At 32.0% G+C, this 20,552-nt stretch overlaps 1 protein-coding gene across 9 annotated transcripts; it reads right to left on the bottom strand.

Moving 5' to 3' along the window:
- Positions 1 to 54: 54 nt before the first annotated feature.
- LOC106457655 (enolase-phosphatase E1-like) lies at positions 55 to 20,318 on the bottom strand. 9 transcript variants are annotated; one of them, XM_022383653.1, is made up of 8 exons: positions 20,075 to 20,161; positions 17,918 to 18,106; positions 15,096 to 15,171; positions 12,943 to 13,044; positions 10,705 to 10,898; positions 4,341 to 4,473; positions 2,266 to 2,389; positions 55 to 404 (listed from the first exon to the last, which is right to left on the bottom strand). In XM_022383653.1, the coding sequence occupies exons 3-8, from the start codon at positions 15,135 to 15,137 to the stop codon at positions 274 to 276; spliced, it is 726 nt and encodes a 241-aa protein (XP_022239361.1). In that variant the 5' UTR covers positions 15,138 to 15,171; positions 17,918 to 18,106; positions 20,075 to 20,161; the 3' UTR covers positions 55 to 273. The 9 variants fall into 9 exon arrangements, with proteins under 9 accessions (XP_022239361.1, XP_022239362.1, XP_022239364.1 ...); XM_022383654.1 differs by lacking the exon at positions 20,075 to 20,161 and adding an exon at positions 19,876 to 19,978; XM_022383656.1 differs by lacking the exon at positions 20,075 to 20,161 and adding an exon at positions 19,900 to 19,978.
- Positions 20,319 to 20,552: the final 234 nt, after the last annotated feature.

Below are 20,552 nucleotides of genomic sequence, written 5' to 3'. Positions count from 1 at the left end.
GGACATCTGCCATCTACTGCCAACTCCAAAAATCAGTAATTTCACTTTGTGTGATTCCTTATGGATGTTCACAAAACATTTTACCCACAAACTGAATTTACATTTATTGATAGAACTAGAAAGCTTATTTTTTTGCTATTACTATTGCAATGTTATGATAACAAAAAAGAGGATTAAAACAGGCCTGAACAGAATATTTGAGAACAAGGCAATTCACTTTAAACTTGTTATTGGTGTTGAGCATAATTCTGTGATATTAATTCTACAGAAATGTTAAAGTAGTGATATCTGGTCAAAACTCTTAACTTCTCCAAACTCTTTAACTACTTCTTCACAAAGAGACTTGTTCCCTTCTCGGCTTACTAATGTGGTCTTCATTCCAGCATTCTTAGCAGCTTGAGATTCTGAATAATTAAAAAAAAGTGACAGACTTGGAGATAGTTGGAAAATAAATACACTTTTTGGCAGGACTTTTTATATAATATTTCCAATATAGTCAAAAGGTTTAGCACACAAGAGACCCTTTGGCTGAGTGTGACAGTAATGAGGAGTTGGACTTAATATTGGCTAATCTAAGCTAAATACATTGTAAATTTTGTATGTAAACCATTTTCTACCTGAAAATGCATATTGTTCATGCAGGCTTTAGAAATGAATATTTCAAGATACTCGAATCCTCTTCCATGCAAGATTAAATTTCCATTTTTCCTGGTATATTTGTTTATTAATTATAAAAATACCCAATATTAATAACCAAACTTTTTTCTAACTCTCTCATTACAGACTTGGTCGATTCGACCTAAAAATTTACCCCAAACTGGCCTTTAGAGTTTTCATACTATAACCTCTAATATGTTTTGTGCATCTTCACAAAAGTTCACAACTTTTAAGTAATCATTAAGTGTCATTTGTAGACAAAAAATTAATGAAGTATTTTCACTAAATCTTTCTCCATAAATATATGGAGTCAAAGTGTTAACTGCTCCAAGTGCAAAGCAGTTTTCATGTTAAGATTAAAAATTCTTCATTTGTGTAATCTTTAAAACCTCCTAAATAAATTTCAGACATTTTACCTTCAATAAAACTATATTTTATCTCTTATTTTTTTACCCTATAGTACCAAGTAACCACCACAAAAAAATAAGAAAATAGATTTAAAATTACCCTTTTTTTTTTGTCTAGAATGACTTCCAATTGTAACATGAAACTACATCTGTTTATACTTAATTTTACCATTTTATTGTGTCTAACTAATAATCCCACCACACAAGTTGAAAGTAACTTGGTGAACGTGTAGTTCACATTATCCTATTAAATTACATAATGCACAAATTACTCACAAGCATACCTCATGAAAATTTTCTATTATTTATTTTACCTAATCTAACCTAAAAAGTTTCAAAGAAAAACAAGAAATATAGTATTTACCTGGGTGTGTTGGTGTCGATGAAACTTAACCATAATCAAACTTTTTTATACTAATGGTACTACTGCACCAAAGAACAGATAATGTCCTCTAACTGTGTGACATGAGCCATTAAAAATTCAGCTAAGCTCTTCGATGCATTAAACTGGAAGTGCAATAGACAATTGTCTGTACAGAAAAAATGTAATATAATACACCATTTGATAGATTAAAACTTTGGGTTTCTCTTGGTTATAAATAATATAGTATTAAACATCAGAAAGAGGATGTGACAGGTGGTCAGGTCATGGCAAGAGGGGTCTGATCTTCTATTTTATGGCTTAACCAAATAATACTGAAGACTATAAAAATTATCCTTTGTGTTAAATTTTGTACTTCTCGGAGGGGATGGGGAGACCTAGAGAGCAAATATCACAATTCTCAGACTGGGGAAATTCAGGATTATTTTTAACATTGCCTTTTAAAATTAGGACTTATATTTTGAATATAACTCAGTAGAACCTTGTGAAATGTGCAGAAAAGGATGCCTGTACTGAGAGGGTTAAGCTGATTCTTCATGGGGAATGTTTTATTGAAACTGAAATTTTCACTTACCTTTTAAATGCAGTAATAAAATCAAAGAATTGTAGCTGATAAAGTAGATGTTAGTGGAACCTTCTACTAAGTAGCATGCATTATATGAATATAGTGATGTTTTACTTGAATATAACTTATGTAGATGTTCCAGAAACAAAATAAAACAGATAATTTCCACAACCTTTCATAGAAACATTAATTAGTATTCTGTAGTGTTATTACATTGTGCTCAGGAAATGTGGGTAATTCAGTATTAAACTCACCTTCAGGTATATCTGTTAAGAAAAGAATTTGATGTGCCTGATAACCACATTCATTAGCAATTTTTGTGTAGCTAGTAGATTCTTTTTTGGGTCCTATGTTGGTGTCAAAGTGTCCATCTATAAACTGTAGGAAAATAACAGTTCCTTCAATAAATTTATTAAAAGAAACAGACCATGCCTAAAGTAGAATGTAATGAAATACTGTATAATTATGTAACTACATACAAGTAAGGTAATAACCACAACAATATTTCTATCTTTAAAGAGACAGATTTTGAAAATACTACAATTAAACATATTTAACCCTATTTCTTATGAGAAAAAATTCTTACACTTTGTTAATGTTTGTTTTTTATTGCCAGATACCACAACATTTCCTGAAAGCTAGACATAAATCTCCCAAAAGTATTCAATTAAGATATATATATCGTCTCTCTACACATTAAACAGAATTGGCTTGTCCTATAATTTTCGTTGCTCAAAATGAACCACCATGGAAAAATAATGTGTTCATATTGCATTAAAACTGTCATTTCAGTTACGCTTCTTAATCAATATACTTTGTTGCTGGTGTAACTAGGGTTGGTAACTAATGTCATTTTACAATTCTTTGGTGCTTAGGTATATTTAGTTTTCCAAGTTGTCTCTAATTGTATATGAATGTACTTTGCAACCCAAATTAATTTTTTTTCTGTACTTCTTGAAGTCACTTTTACATTAACCTCTTGTGACAAAAAATGAGTTTGTTCTTTCTGGCCTCGTAGGTCTGTTTAACTCTTCACATATGAGGTCAGGCAATGTGACAAACTTTGTTAAGCTCTCTGTATGTGAAAAATTAGATTTTTCAATTAAGTAATTTTATTAAAGGTTTGTCCATGAATATATGGAATCAGAGTGTTGATTGCTCAGAGTGCAAAGTGATTTTCATGTTACATTAAAAATACTTTTCTTGATTGGAAAATTTCAAATTTCACTTCTAAAACCTAAATGAATATCAAACGTTTCTTTTTTAGTAACTCTTTATATTTTATGTTATTTTTTTTACTCTAATTCTATATGACTTCGTCAATTTGTTTGTAACGGTCTACATCTGTTTATACTTAATTTGAATGTTTTATTGCTTTATGAACTGTATCTAACTAATAATTCCACCACACCAGTTGTAAATTACTCAGCAAATGCGTAGCTCATGTTACCTTATTGAATAAGACATAATGCATGAGCTGCTCGAGGGCATACCTCATGAAGAATGTTTTTTTTCATTATCTAACTAACGAGCTTTCCATTTTTACTTTTAGTTACTTTTATAACCATAAATAAATATTATACATGAAAAACAAGAAATACAGTACTTACCTTTGACTTCTTGTTTTTTTGCTGTCAGTTGCTGATGATATTAAAGCATACTTTTTTTTTATAATAATGAAACTAGGACACAGAATACTAGCGTGCAAAAAGCAAACAATTTCCTTATAATTTAACTAGCTTTCTAATTATTGCATAAGAGCCTTCAAATAATTCCAACAGCATCTTAAACTGAAGGCAAAATTGACAATATTCTGTACTGAAAAGAATGTAGCATTATAAATTATTTGATAGATTAAACTTTGCTTTCTATTGGTTATAAATGATATAGTATTAAATGTTAAAGAATTATTGGCAATTTGCAAAAGAGAGGAGATGACAGGTTGTCATGGCAAGTGGATCTGGTTTTCTAGTTTATGACTCCATAAGCAAGTAAAATTGAAGGCTATAAAAATTACTTTGTATTAGTAATATCTATATTACAATGAGTGATTCGCATTAAATTTTGTACTTCAAAGAAGGATGGTAAATAAAGAGGAAAGACCTAGAGAACAAATGTCATGATTTTCATACTCTGGGGAGATTGATGATTTTTTAAAATATTTCCTTATAAAATTTAAGAAGTTAAAACTTGGTTTCTTAACCAAATTAAATTAAACTAGTTTAATTATAAATTATAAAAGGTTGTGACATGCACACTCTGACCTACCTGTAGTGAGAAAGTTAATCTGTTTTTAGTAACCTTTACACTAAACATGTAAAAAACTTACTTGCAGTAAATTTCCATAAGTTGTAGCACCAAAGAGAAGTTTCTGGGCTTCCACACTACCAGATGAATATATATAAACATGTTTTCCTGCTGTTTTCCAACTTTTTAGTGCTGGCATAACATCTTCATACACACTTAAAAAGGCAAACCTCAAGTGTTAAAATACCTATACAAACAATATTATGTTAACAATTCAGCCTACTCTAATAGAATAAGAATTATTGGGAGTATTTGGGTATACCAAAAATAGTGAAAATGTTTTTTACTTGTGATAAAAGTCACGTTAAACTGCAGATTTTTCATATTCCTCTTAATTTTTCCAAACATATTTAAAAAAGAATACAAAAAAATAGCATTTCAGATTTGTCTGTTGTCTTTGATGAGTTATTACCCAGGGAGAGAACTTGGGTTTACTGGCCTGGATGATAGAGATAAGTTTATATAAAATGCAAGAATTCTACTACAAATAAAATAAGGAAGAAGAAAAAAATAATTAAATTCATTCAATACTGCACATTTCTTCCACATGATACAAGTAGTGAGATTATAGGCAAAACACAGAAAATTTAATATAGAAGTGTAATGTGTGAATAATTTACAGAAAGATAGAAACAAGAAACTGTGTTGTGAGGGTGAAATCCTAATGAAATAAATTAAGTTATGGAAGTGTAGCAGTCAAGAAATGTCAATTCCAAGCAACTTTATTATACTAGATCCACCTGATCAAAAAGTCCAGATTAGTTATTACAGACCTGGTCTACTTGAAGAATAATTAAGAGAACAAAAATTGTACAACAAGAAAAATGCAAGATACTAAAATGGCAAACCTGTTTTCCATCATAGATTTAAAAAAAAACAATGTGAGGAGCAAATACAAAGGTGTTTACTTTCTCTGTCAAAAGAAATAAAAACAATTTAGTATCCGAAGTGAAACATCTGTCAAAAATAAGGCAGACACTTAATTGTTTTGGTAAAAAGTACTTATGAATGAAACAACAAATTTAGTGAAAATTAAATCCATTACAGCTTAACTGTCTGAATTTAAAATAATCCTTCAATTGAACCAACTGTTTGTTAATCTTGTATTCTATGTTAGCCATGAACGAACAGCAATATCAAGGATTAACCTAGTACACAGTTATCTGATCTCTACAAAATTAAGATAGATGAATAGTGAAAGACAAATTTGGCAGGAAATTGAAGACAAAATAGACTATTTGTTGAATAAAAAAGAAAATAGCCAATTGTACAGGTGGGATTGACTACTGTATTGCGATACATTGAGTTTAAAAGTTAAATACAATGCTCATAGCAATAAATGAAACAAATTAGCAACTTTATGATGGCCAAGAGGACGGTATAAAAATCTTTGAAATAAATTTTTTTTTTTACAAAATCTCCTCCCAAAATCCATATAAAGCTGAAGAACTTTTACTTATCACAACATTAACTGATTGAACTAAATCCCAATCACATGGTATTATATTATACCTTATGACATCAAACCAAATGATTCATTTTCTGGAATCATTCTTCAGTTGTGACTGTGGATGGAGTATGGCTGACATAATATTTACTTTGAATACCATGGGTGAAAAGTCAAAACTACAATAGGAAGTCTTCTGTTTTTCAGAACAGAAAGAAATATGCCTGAAGACAACCAAAACTACATTCTCGAAAAGGCTGATAACAAACATCATAAAGTATATCTGCTCCACGAGATTTTTGTAAATCTGAATACAACATAACTATACACAAAACAGTAGGCAGCTTTCACAATCAGATCCTGTTACAGAAAGAAACTCCTTGTGCTGAATTTTAGCATAGCCTCAATCACACTTAGGAGTGCAAATTAGAACTTGCTAAAATTCAAAATATGAAATTTATACACTAGGAGAGAAAGATGACAATCCTAAAACTTTTTGAGCTATTAAAAAGAAAAAATGTATTTTGTATAATCAAAGGAATGATTTTTACACAAAGTTTTGTCAACAGAGAATAAATTGAGGATTTGGTGTACAAGTCCCCCAGAATGTTAACTTCTAAAATACTTTATGGAACAAGATGAAAAGAAGCAAGTCATTTAATGTAAATACTCTCATGGATTGAAGTATACATATCAAATTAGTAATGTATTAAAAAAGCTGCTTTAGGATTTTGCAAAAAGGTTAGATTGTTAATAATAGTAAAATCTTTTTACAAACTCCAGCTGATGAAAAACAGGACAGCCTAAAAACTGGAAAAAGTCACAAATATTGTGTTGATATTCACTTAAAAAACCAACTTCTGTATTTTTGCTATCAAAATTCTGCTTATCTACTTAAAGCTCTGATTCAATAACTAGATAACACTGATAAAATACATTGTTTTGAAAGTTTGCTTCAAAGATTTGAGCAGAACTACTCAAAGTCTATTTCTGCAAGCTGTCCCTAATTTGAAGTGATGGACTAGAACAGATACTTTAATACCTCTGAAATATTAAAAAACAGAATACCCATAATGATATGAAGAAAGCCAGAGAGTGCTGTAAGGAACACTGGTAGATGGTAAATAACAATCTAGACCACAATAAATGAATTAAGTGGTTAAGCAGAGTTTGAGTTGAGTCCCGAACCACAGTAAAGGTAAACCGATCATCAGGAATGTTGAGAGCCAGCATAGGCCCCGGGGCAAACATCCTCGCCAGGCCCCTTTTCTCTCTCTCTTTTTTAACATTTTCAAGAATTTATTAAAAAGAAGATCCTAAATTAGGACAACAATGAGCGCATAAACCAGACAAAATCATAGCAGCAGCCGTTTTTACCTCACAGTATAAGCGTAAAAACGTTAATAAAGTAACAACAAATATCTATTAAATCTAGTAACAAATACATATTAATTATTACTCAAATTATTATTTCAGTCGTTCTTAATGTATTAAGTGTCTATATGCAAAGAAAAGCCAAAAACTATGGTTTTTATCATTAAATGAAGATATAGCCTAAAGATGCTTTATGGCATAACCAGGTTTCATTTGCCTGGGCCCCTAAACAGTTGCCCCTCTTGTCGGTGGGCCTGCCGATCATGAACCAAGTGAAGTAGACCAGTCTCAAGAAGACTGGGTCAAAGAAAGGCATTTTTCTCAGAAGGGAATCTCCTCACTATGGAAACCCATAAAACATTTCACTACTGTCTTGGTGGATTACACCAACCACGTGACCCCCAAAGTAACCATCAGAGTTTCCACACTATAACTTTTAACATGTTCTATGTATCTTCAGCTTTTAGTAAACATTACAAGATGACATTCCATGTGACCCATACACAAAAAAAGATATTTAGCATTTCGTTTTTAATATTTTCTTTCAAATGAAAAGAGTAAAACATACATACAATTAAAATTTAACTATAAACTACATTTTGATGCCAATTCTATTGAAATACATTGATAAAAAAATTGTTTAATTATATTTTGAAAAGAACATCCAAAACATTGTGACATGTACTTTTTAGTCTGTCTGTAGCAAGAGGGTTAATAATATGTGTGAGCACAAAATGTAGTTCTGTACTTGAAGTGGAAAATTTTTGAAGGAGGGTATCAGTGGTAACTAATTACTGGACAAGCTCATGGGGCTAAAGCTCCATTCATCCTATTCAGAAAAGATCAGCCTAGCCAGTGGGCACCCAGGGAATATTGAAAAGATCTAGGTAGATTCAAGATAGGATCAACAACCCTAAGACAGTGCAATGGGAACAAGGTTACAGAAAAAAATATGAGGTGATCCCCAACCTGGTCGGAGCTATGAAACATTATATGGAGAACAGGCCTCTCATCTCCAATATCTCAAGTGCTATGCGAGAATGTACATGCAAAGGTTGGAAAAGGTACCTATCGAGGCATCCTCTGTCACTATCAGAGCGGTTCACCCTCTTATGGAGCTCCAGCTAGAGGGTGGAATTTTATCTAGGACAACTGCAGAGGTATATGTGACACAAGAGAGTCCCAAATGGATCAACCCATAAAAGGAGTCATATATTATAAGGAGAGACTGTGATTCTTTATTGTTTTTGTTTTATAATGATTTCTCAACCTCAGACACCCCTGGAATTATGACCACGGGTTTTGAGTGGTATAGGAATATATCATAAATAAAGGTCCATGATAGGGATTCACAACTGAAGGCAAACAAAATCCTGAATTTTCAAGAACATATTCAGATACATCAACATCTCTATACTCAAGATAAGCTCTACGGGTACTACAATCACCATGCCATAAACATCACTAAATGGCCAAATTGGTAAGATACAACCCAAAATGAACTTTTAAGATGTTTGGAAACACCACAGTAAACAAAATGGATCAACTGGACAAGCCAATTTGTCAATGTAGCCTAAGTAAGATCTGAAAAGCATGATTTGTTGTAATGTATAAACAATCTTTTCCAAGCCATCCTGAAAGACTCGGTATTGGACAGATAAAACAAATGGCTCTGATTGGGCATAAAAACTTTCTTCGCAGTGAGAATCGTGATCAAACAGGATACACAACAAACAAATGAAAAAAAAAGCAAAAATGGATACCATCTCTTGATGTTTCACGCTTAGGTAGGAGGGTGCAATCTGGGTACAAGTATAAGGTTTTGAGAGAAAAGTGACATGAATCTTATCAAAGACAGATATTAGAACACCTTCTGATTAATGCAAGCAATAAAAAAAGACATTTTGAAGATAGCTGATAAAGTGAACAAATTGTTGATGGCTCAAAAAAGGAAAAAGCGAAGAAATGTAAGACTATGCCCAATAGAACAGTGTCTAGGAATTTGGTAAACAGAAGACAATGGGCTCAGAAGAGGTCCTGGAATAAAAGAGGACAAAAGAGATTGATGGCTTCTCTGGCATCTGAAAGTTTCAGATTAGGCAGCTCTGAAACCAGCTAGGAAGAAGCTGATATGACATAATCATGAAACAAAATATGGAAAAAGTAATATGTTGAGAAGTTGGTGACAAGAAAAACTATGTCTAATGCAACAAACTAACAACTCTGGAAGGTGGTCTAACAGGACTGTTAATCCACAAATGAAGAGTGTCAGGCTAACATTCCAGCCGCTCCAAAAGAGAATTAAGCTTTTTGGCCAAAGGGCCTAACAACAGCCAGCCTGAACAAGAAACTAATATGGGTGCATGTGGGAAACGACTGTTTTGTAACAAAGTATGATATGCTAAGATTTCAAAGAAACATAATAGTAATGTAGTAATAGAAACTACATCAGTGATAACTGCAGTAAGGAAGATTGCAATTTAAAAAATAACTAAAGGAATGAAGGAAATGAGAGTAGCTGGTACTTAATAATAATTCCAAAAGAGAAAATCTCAAAATAAGACAAATTTACAGTGCATGGGGCAAAAACTGAGTAAATGGTTGAGTAGAGGAAACTACCTCCACTAAAAGACTTAACATATAACTGACTCCTAAGAGCATCAATAATGACCTGAAGACCAGAAGAAAGTGGAGAATATAGAGATTCATGGACTGAACTGTTCAACTTGAGATTAGCACCCTCAGGCATAACAGAATTCAATATTTAAAATAGACCATACCTGAGAAAAAGAGAAATCAGACAACCAGAAGCATCTTCAAAATTAGGACTAACTGACAAATCCTACTCTTCACAAAATGAAGGTGAACAGGTCAAAACAAAAGATCTTTATCATTGTCATCATTATAAGAATAAGGACATAAGCAGATAATATGGAATTAATGGCTTAAATATACTGATCAACAATAAGGGCCAACAATATGGCCATGGGATCTCCTTGTATGCTGGAAACAGACAATATGAGTAGAGCTTTCAAAGAAGTTGTAAAACATCCAATATTGGTAGGAACAATTGCAGCAGTAATTAACTTTGACCTCAGAGTTCATAGTGAGCAAAGTTAAAAAACAACTGTCAACCAGGAAATGGTGGGAAAGTAGGGCTTATGTACATTTTCTTGGTGCATGTGCAATAAATAAGTATGTGGACAAGTGGGAGAGTGTTCTGCATTATGTTAAGGAAACTAAGAACCTAAAGTCACCTGGTTGTTGACAGCATGAGAACAAACTCAATAAGAAAATGCTTTTATTATTTCACAGATAAGTCCACCTGACTTGAAATATTGTTACAATAATGTTTCATATAGGACATTTGGCAGCAATAAGGCAGTAACATACAAAAGTTGGCTAATTAGTAAATGAGTTAGATCAACTATAGCTAGGATAAGAAATAAGAATCAAGTAGGCAAGTTCAAGATAAAATAACAGAATAAGAAACTTAACCACATGAAAGGGTAACCTATATTAATAATGTGCCATGTGTAGTTTATTTACATATACAAGTACCTACTGGCCCTCTATCTTTCCACTATGATAAGCTTCTCTCCATATATGACCCTGAAGCTGTTTCAATGCAGTTGTTTTACGGTCAGCATCCATCTGATCAAAAACATTGGTTATGATAGCTTCTTGAAGTCTGTCCTCCTCCTCATCAATATCTGGTATTTGAACTACATTTAACCCATTCTTCAAGTCTTCTACTGCCTATTACAGGATGAAATTAAAAAGATATGTATATTCATATCATAAAAAGATTGGAGGTGAAAAGGTCTACAGTGGCTTAACAGATTTGGTTGAAAATTTGCACAAATACAGACCTATATGGTAATCCATTTATACAGATGGTATGTTGTAATTAAAACAGTTTTGGAGCTTCACCATATCTGATAATGCCCAACCTTATGATTACGCAACTTGACTACAGTCTTGCAGCATAGCTTCTATTGCAATAGGCTTTGTTGTAAGGCTGTCATATACATAGCACACCACTCCTCCGTACTTGCTTTCTATAATCCATCTAGTATACAAGGAAGAATGTTTTGCGCATCTGCACAGAAATCCATTGATAATGTACCTGGTTACTTGAACATTACGTCTTTGTATGAAATAGTATGAATATCCATTTCATTTTTCAGCTGCTTGAGTTATGATTAAAAGCCTTATCTTGGTGAGTTCTTACTCGACTGGCCTTGTTTACAGATGGAGATTCTTTATGATTATGTTATTTAATGTTACTAGGGGCAAGGACAGCTTTTGCCACTGACCTCTGTGTTCATGAATTCTTAGCTGTTACAACATGCTACAGTTTACTTATCACTGCTGGGGTGTGACTTATTACAAATCTCTTTCTGGATACTTCTGCTGCTTCAAATTGATCCATATTCTTTGTTTTCCAATGCCATTTAGTACAAAGGATTCCACATCTTGGAAAATCTAAATCCCTGATCTGAAAACATCTTTATGATCTGGGTGTATGGATATTTTACAATGAAAAGGGCTGTTAAATACATTTTCAAAAAGGGACCTATTTTTGGTAGTATCATACTACCTCTGAAATGCCAAACAATTTCAAAATGTAATTCTGATATAAGCTATTCCACTGTGGTTGTCAAGTGACTTGTTGATTTGCATATTCAAAAGAGTTTAAATGTATCATACTCAACCCTCTATACTTTCCACAGTAATTCCTTCTGAAACATTGATCAAGACACACGATAGTGAGTCGTGTGGCCAAAAACAACAACAAACCACATGACACCCAGTGTGTTATTAACAGGAATGAAAACTTTAGATTTTTCAACCGTCCGTATAATCACCGCTGTTAATCCTAAACTCTCCCATTTTTTGTATGATAGGTTTACCAAGTCTCCTTACATTTCATAATAAATTTCAAGGAAATTGCTTGAACCATTATCATTTTACAGCAGGCCAAACTTAGCCTGAAATTCTTCATTTCCGTCTTTGCACCAGTGAAAAAACAAATAAACAAATGAATCAATATCTTTCAAACTAGTAATGGTTAGAAGTATGTTAGAAATTAAACTGACTTTTATATTTTTTAACAGTTTAAAGCAAACTCAATGGCAAAGACAACACATGGTTTTTGCCAGTGGCCATGAGGGAATGCAAGATGTCAGTTGTTTGAGACAAGATCTGTGATGGGTTTTGCTTTTACCTGGATTTCCATAAGAAAATTTACATGTATGCCCAATTTTAGATATATAGATGAGATTTCTATCTGCATTTGAAGAATATACTTGAGTAATGCTAGTTTTCAATGGTGGCCATATTGGAATTCAGTATGGTGGCTGCTTAAGACAGAATTTATGATGGATCATACTTTTACATGAATCTTCAATTTTCACATTTTCTTCATCAACTGAACAATTTTAAGTGCTTACCTGCTACACTATAATCTGACCCAAGTGAAGTTAAATACTTTTTTCATTCCAAGAATAAATGAAATATAGATAAGCCATAAGATGTAGCATCATATTAGCAAACATTAATAACAATTAATAAACACTGGACTCATTATATTTATCAGTGAGTATAACAACTGTTTAAAGTTCAGCTAAAAGTATCATTTTATGAGGAAGAGTAAAAACAACATAAGGCATTCAATTTGTTTAAAATCACAAACTGATGTATCCATTTATCTTACAGAAATTTAATTTAACAAGTTTGCTGATATTTTGACCTATGAGAAAAAAATATTGTTAAAAAATCTTAGAACTGCAAGGTTTACCTGCATCCTCAATGAGTCAATGTCTTTTATTAACTCAGCATTCTTCCAGTGGTCTTTGACATATCTAATCAAGTTCTGTCTTATATAAGGAAACAACACATCCTGAAAATATTACACATATATGTGGTTAAAGTATATATACATCACTCACACATTTTTTAAGTTCACAAAGTCCACACAATCAGGTATCAAGTAGAAACACTTTTACTCAGAATGTTGATCTCATCATTTATCCATAAATACAAAAATACATACAAGGATATTTAACACTAAAATGTTGTATAGTACAGCTGATTTGCAAACTTAATATTTCTGGACACTCATATATAGCATTCTATATTAAAAATAATATATTCAGCCCTCTACCTTTTCTTTTAAAATTTTATCAGCAACTTCACAGTTCAAACAAAGTTACTTCTTTATACAACAAAGAGAAAATAACTACTGTACATGTAAATATTACTTCATAGAAAAATTAATTTTATCTCAAAAAACAATTAGTTGTGAAGTTACATGAATGGAATAAATAACCTGAATTCCTTAAAATTGTGAAAGCATAAACTTAAAAAATAATTAGTACTATTTACTGAATATCATTAATATATTTATATTGTTATTATTTGTTTTTGGAGAAACAACAACCTTAAAATTCATTCTCCTAACAAGGTGTGGTATTCTTAAGTAAAGAGTTACATACAGATAAGTCATCATTATAAGATCTAGCTGGCAGTGAGTCATTGATGTTTAGAAAATGAATACCAAATCACTGCAGTGTGATGAATGTTGGAGATTACTTTCAAGATGTAAAACCAAAAATAAGTTAAACAGTACAATGCAACAGTGTTTTAACTTTAAGTAATATTATCTGTGTGACTGAATATTTGTACAAGTTAACCCAACTTTACTGCACAAAGACCAATGGTCTGATAACCAGGATAACACTGACTAATACAAAGATTAAAATTCACAGATGTCCAGTCAGAGAATAAAGAAATAATGTACCCCTAACTTTAACCATTAAAACACAATGTTGCTAAAGGACCATTCTGTATTTTCATGAGAAAGTTGGGCTAGCAACATGTGAAGATCACTTTCTACTAATTTCCAGTCCAACAAAATGATATGAACAGAGATAATGGGTGCATAGTTCTTTTCCCTGTTTTTCCAATGGTTGTTAAAACTTACTGAGGAGTCGCCAGACTCACCAAGAAAAAAAGCCTGTGAGACTCATCATTAACAACGTTGAGAACACAGAAGCTCCCATGGAACCATTTAGCATTGACTGTGGGTAGACCAAACATTTTAATGGACTCAGAGATGGCAAATCATTTGAGAAATGGGAAGTATAAGCCCTACTGAATAAAAGTTATGTTAATATATAGATCACATTATGGTTATTATTAATCGAGTGTTTAATGTGAAAGTGCTTCACATAATATGATAAATAAAATACACCAAAACTGTGTGTGTGTGTGTGTCTCTCACTCTCTTTCTATTTATATATTAAGGTAGAGAAATTTTTAAAAATAGTCTTTTTGACTTTAAAATTTTAGGTTGCAACAGAGAAAATAATATTTATTAGTGTTAACATGTAGTTATGTTATTGTAATTACTTGTAAGTATATTTAAAAAAAAAAAAGAGTTCAAGCTAATATACTGTGCAATTTTGTAGTGTTTTACATTCTATTCAAATTAACAAAACTAGCATATGTTGTGTTATAAATGTTCTTTGACTATTGTTGTGCACTGTGATTATATAAATATAATTTTCCAAAAAAAAGTTATAACTTTCTACAATATTTCTATTTCAAATTTGGATTTCTCACAGAATACTTAACAGGTTGACTCCAAATATATTATGAATGATAAATAATGTCAATTTCAGACACTTATTTAGTTCCAGTAACTTCTATATTGAGAAATTTTGCTTGTGCATAAAAATTACAAGGCATAGCAATAATTGTATTAATAAGTTTTGTCTTTCTCTTTCTTTGATTTTCTCCAAACTCTGATATGATGGTCTTTGAAGTCCATATAAACAGCAGAGAACTGGTGTTCAATCTTGGATTATACAAGCTAAATGACTCTTTTCCCAAAATAAAACTTGTGCACTATCTGGAAAGTATTTGTGAACTTATCTGGTTAATGCTTACTTTTGTCCCAAGTTTATTGCTTTCATTTTTGGCCACCTCCATTCCATCTCTTCACAGATTTAAGGATTCTGTATTGCTACGAAGTAAAGGAAACATTTTGGCTCACATTTGAGGCAGCAGCAATACAGTGTTGAGATATTCAACCATATCAAGAACATGTTATAATTCCTCCTCAAGGATGTTACTTATTTGTATAAAAGACAGAGTGTGGACTAGAAGTAATTAGGTTTCCAAAAAGTTTTGATATAGCATCACAAAAATTTGCTAAGAAAATCACATAGGCAGTTAATTGGATTGTAGCATTTTTGGATGAGAGAAAGCAAAATATATTAATGGAAACTAGTAAAACTGGACCCTTGTTACTAGTTGAATACAACAGGGGTCTTTGCCATTTCTTATTTACATTAATGATACTCATAAGGGCATAATTAGTAAATTAGTTACTCTTGGATATTTCTAGCTGTAATAAGGATGGTATTACAGAATGACATGGATCAACTGCTAGGTTGGACAAATATTTGGGTTATCATAATTTGGATTACGTACTTAACGTAGATGGAAACCCACCCAACAGTGTGAATGAAGAAAATGATCTGTACATAGTAGTAGGTAAGTCACTCAAGCCATTGAAGTAGCACCCTGTTGCTAGTAGTAAAGCCAAGAGAGTTTTTGGATGTATTAAACACATAATGATTACAAATCAAAAGAGACAAGTATCTCTGTACATATTGTAGTTAGGCTTCACTTGGAATACTATTTACAATTTTTCTCTCCATTTTCCTTGACCTTTTGGGAAGGGTTCAGAGAAGGGTTACCAGGATGATTCTGAAAATAGAAAAGTTATCTTATAGGGATAGGTTAAGATTTATTTCTTTATTTATTTTCTCTTTGAGAAAAGGAAGGTAATAGGTGATCTTACTGAATCTTACAAGAGTGTCTAGATAAGTGATAGGATAAAGGTCTCTTATTTCTTTGTGCTATATTCTGAAGATAATAGGAGGAGAGGATACAAGTTTAAGACTTGCAAAAGGCAACCTAAGCTTCAGTTAAAATAGTTTTAATTTTCTAACATGGTGATTGACATATGGATTGAATTGCTGTCAGCAGTAGTGGAGGTCAGAACTTTACAGGAGCTTAAAACGGGAATCAAATATTTCCTTCAAAAGAATGGGATGATTTCAAATTTGCACTCTTCTTAAGGGTGGGTGTGAAAAGATAGCCTTAAAGGACCAAATGGTCCCTTGTTGTCCACATGTTATATTACATTAAATGCCTCCTCATACAAGCTTTAGTCATAATGGTATAATATGCAAGTGTTTTTAACATAAAAACTAAAAATTATGTATAAATAAAACAAGTAACATAGAGTATTCTACTGGCTGGTTAGATACAAGTGATAAGTAACCAGGAGTGAAAACTACTCATTAGTCTTTTGAAAACCACACCTACTAACCCCCCCCCCCTCCATAGGCTTTGAAAAAAGAATCGGTATTGGGTACTTGTTTCATTGAAGATCAAATTTTGAGTATTATAGCAACGTTTTTAGTACTTCTGAGCAACTGCAACAAAAACAGTTTAGACCATTAACATGACTCACTTAACTCATAAGTCATTGAATTACTACTTCCTATATTTCTCTCTCTCTCTTTTGCTGGTACAGTCCTGTTAGTCGTGCTCAGCAATTAGTAGAATTTGCTCAGTAATTTGTCATTGGGCTCATTAATTTATCATGTTCAACCAATTGTTTATTCACATGTGAAGGCTAATTAAAGAAAATAATAATGCTGCAAATTGGGTTTTGATACCTGCAGTGGCTATAGCATAGACAGCCCATTGTGTCACTTTGTGCTTAACAACAAACAAACATAATGGCAATATATCAAATATATATATCAATATACTGGATAGTTGGAAAAATCAACAATAACAAGAACTTCAAACACTAATTTTAATTAGCTTATTATTTTCATGAGTCATGACACTAATAGATTTAACTGAAAAACTTGAATTAACCAATAATAATAATAAATCATAATGGTAATATTTTGGTTACTGGATAGTTGAAATACTCAAAAACTAATAATCAGAAACATTAATTTTGATTAATCAAATATTTTATGTAATACTAATTGATTAATTGCTCAGCTCTACCTGCTGGTGCTCACAGTTGTATCTGCTACATTTCAATATTCATTATCAATCCACAATTTGGCCTCTTTTCTGTTGATTTATTTTTTTTGTTAAGCACAAAGCTACACAATGGGCTATACGTGCTGTGTCCATCACAGGTATTGAAACCTAGTTTGTGACATTATAAGCCTTCAGACTTACTATCTAGTCACTAGGAGCATTCTCTATTGCTATTGTCCATACTGCCATCTTGGATAAGATGGAGATTACAGAGCACAATAAAAACTTTAGCTGTGTTTTTTTTCATTGTGTTGAGAAACACTAGCAGTCAGTGGAAAGCTTAATATTTGCAGAATATCTTTAAATAACTGGCAACTTCCAAAAAGTATTTTCAACTATGAAAAAATGTCAGTGATGTTAAATGACTTCCATAGAACTTTCCAAATTTACCATTTGTATCAAGCTCTATATTTAGCCATATCGGCATTTTTCCGGTTTAATGAACTGTTAAATTTTTATTTTAATAAATGTTATTCTAATACAGTTTCATGCGCTAAATTTAAAAATATATGCATTTCTTTGGAGAAATGATAAGAAAGTACTGAAAAGGACGATTAAACTTATTATTATTCTTTACAGGTTTTACACATAAAAATTGGAAATTAATTTACAATGTTTATGGACAAACTTACTGTTTGAAGAACAATTGGTGCACTTTTTGCAATCCTTCAAAATTATCTCTGAAAAAAAGATGTCACACAAAACACCAAATGAACATCAAATTTCTGCTTGACGGAACTATATGGAGATATCCAAATGGCTCCTGTAACGAATCACATTCAACTAGGAAGGGAACCTGGTTAGAAGGAACAACACTCCCTCTGAAAAAAATAGTTATGTTTATATATTGTTGGTTCAAATACTACACAAGCATCAAATTTTGCAAAGATGAACTCAAGTAAATGGATGTACTGTGGTGGACTACAACAATTATTTGAGAGAGGTGGTAGACTTATGTGTGTGAATTCATTTGGCATCATAGAAACCAAAGTGTTTAAGAAAATTATGTATGGTATTCTCCAAATTCAAGTGTTAATTTCAGTACTACCTTATCATTTCTCCAAAGAAATACATATATTTTTGAATTCATCGCATGAATAATGTTTATTAAAATAAAAATTTAACAGTTCATCAAAACGATAAGCATCATCATATCCCATGAAATAACCACTGAATTAATGTTGAGATTACTTGGTTACCTTCACAATCATAACTATGGCTTCAGTCTATCATCTTCCTTCAAGTTTTGGGTTCAACAAATAAGCTGCAAGTTGGTTAGGAGGAAAACCAAAGTCCCAGTGGATGGAAAATGTCATCATTAAGTCCTGTTCTTCAATTACTAACAAGGATGAATATTTGTTTGCTGAGGACATTTCCACACTTAAAACTGAGAACACATACTACACAGATTATAAAGTTTTACCATGAGAAACATATTCCATGAAAGACCGGAAAAATATTACAGGTGAGAAAAGGAAAAAAAAAGTTGTTCTTTGCACAATAGACTCTTGTTGGGCTCAGTTACCAAGTGCTTTGGAAATGCACTTAAAACCAAGGAATATTTGCAATTAGTCACTACATACCTACTAGTCAGTGTCATCATTTACACTTATATTTACAGAAACATACTGGATGAATTGAAGTTTTATGGGTGCAAGGAAGTGGAGTGTTGGGTCTATTGCAGCCATTCTCACAAGCTATTGTAAAACTTGTAGGTGATAACTCACTATTGTCTGAAGTAGTTCTTTGAGATTCAAAGGCATAATCTAAATAACCACAGATGATTAGGTGAGCACTGTTCTGTTTAAGTAGGGCCCATGCATCCCTCATATTAATTACATAATCCAGGACCATATCATGAACATTCTCTAGGCCCAGTGTCTACAGCATCATCATTGAAGACTCTAACATATGCTTACCTAGTTTTTAATTCAATTTTTTAAGGTAAAACTGAGTAGCACACTCTAAACCGACTAAAGATTCTCTTCATATCAACATATCCAATTAACTCAAGTGTCATTGAATCTGTTTTAGCTATTAACTCCTTATCCAAATAGAATTGTAAAAGTAAAGGGTGGGTGTGCAAGGACAGCCCTAAGTTATGTTACATGGCCATATGATATCATTCTTTGATACAATTTAATTGGTCCATAATGTTAAGACTAACTAGAACTTATGCATTAACAGACCTACAATAGAAGAACATTCTATAAGTACAAAAAGTGAGTAACTGAGATGATAGAGATAGATGTAACTATAATACAACATAAACTGTTTTAAATATCCACAAAAAGTGCAACTTCTACAATTTGGTGAATTATATTAAAATTCTTTTATTTTAACTCTAGATGAACTCAGTAACTGGTCATTAATTGTCACTTTCGAAAGAAAATATTTGTGCATTATTTCCAAAGCCAAAACAACCCATTAAAAAATAAACAGCCATACTATTAGTATTATTCATTTTATTGTACATGACACTGACATTAACACTAATAGTATGTCTTGAAAAATATTTGAAACTAATCATATAATACATAATGTAAACAGCTAGCTCTACTAGAACTAGTGCTAAAAAAGTAAATAGTACTTGTAAACTTGTATTGCTACCCACTGCCATTGTTATCATCGTTGCCATTGGCCTGATTGAGTAAGGAAAGTGTAGAACCTAGTAACTAATATTTTTCTTTCTTTTTAGCTACAGTGCTAACCCACAGGCTTTTAACAGATCTTATTTCATTTCAGTGGAAAATATTTTCTTCAAAATATAACGACGAAAAATATCTTACTTTTACAAAACTTATAGATGTTGTCGTTCCTTCAATGTCCAATAAAATTGCATTAATATCATAAATATCAACATTCACCATTTTTTCATTTAACGCAATCTGACTGCTGTATTTTTAGCTGCTCATAGGACGACTCTGTTTTTTTTTCTTCTTGAAGTACAAACTTTTAGATCATAGCTCCACCATCTCTTGACCGATTGGAGATATAATTACAATTTTGGACCCAGGAGGTGTAATCCTGTCTAAACAAATTTCAATTTGAAGGTAGGATGGTAGAGATCCTGATAGAATAATAAAATTGAACCGGGTATATGAGCGCCCCACGCTTGGTATTGCTGGCGCACAAAATATAGCTCATAAAAAGGAAAATAGGTCCCATAGATTAATATACTCTAAATAAATAAATAAATTTCAAGTGGCACGACTATTGGGGATTCCTTCTGGTTTCTAATCAAAAACATCTTAGGTGTGAAAACAA

Source organism: Limulus polyphemus, unplaced genomic scaffold (assembly GCF_000517525.1).
Source record: "Limulus polyphemus unplaced genomic scaffold, Limulus_polyphemus-2.1.2 Scaffold357, whole genome shotgun sequence".
NCBI classification, from domain to species: domain Eukaryota; kingdom Metazoa; phylum Arthropoda; class Merostomata; order Xiphosura; family Limulidae; genus Limulus; species Limulus polyphemus.
This window is presented reverse-complemented; position numbering and strand designations above follow the sequence as displayed.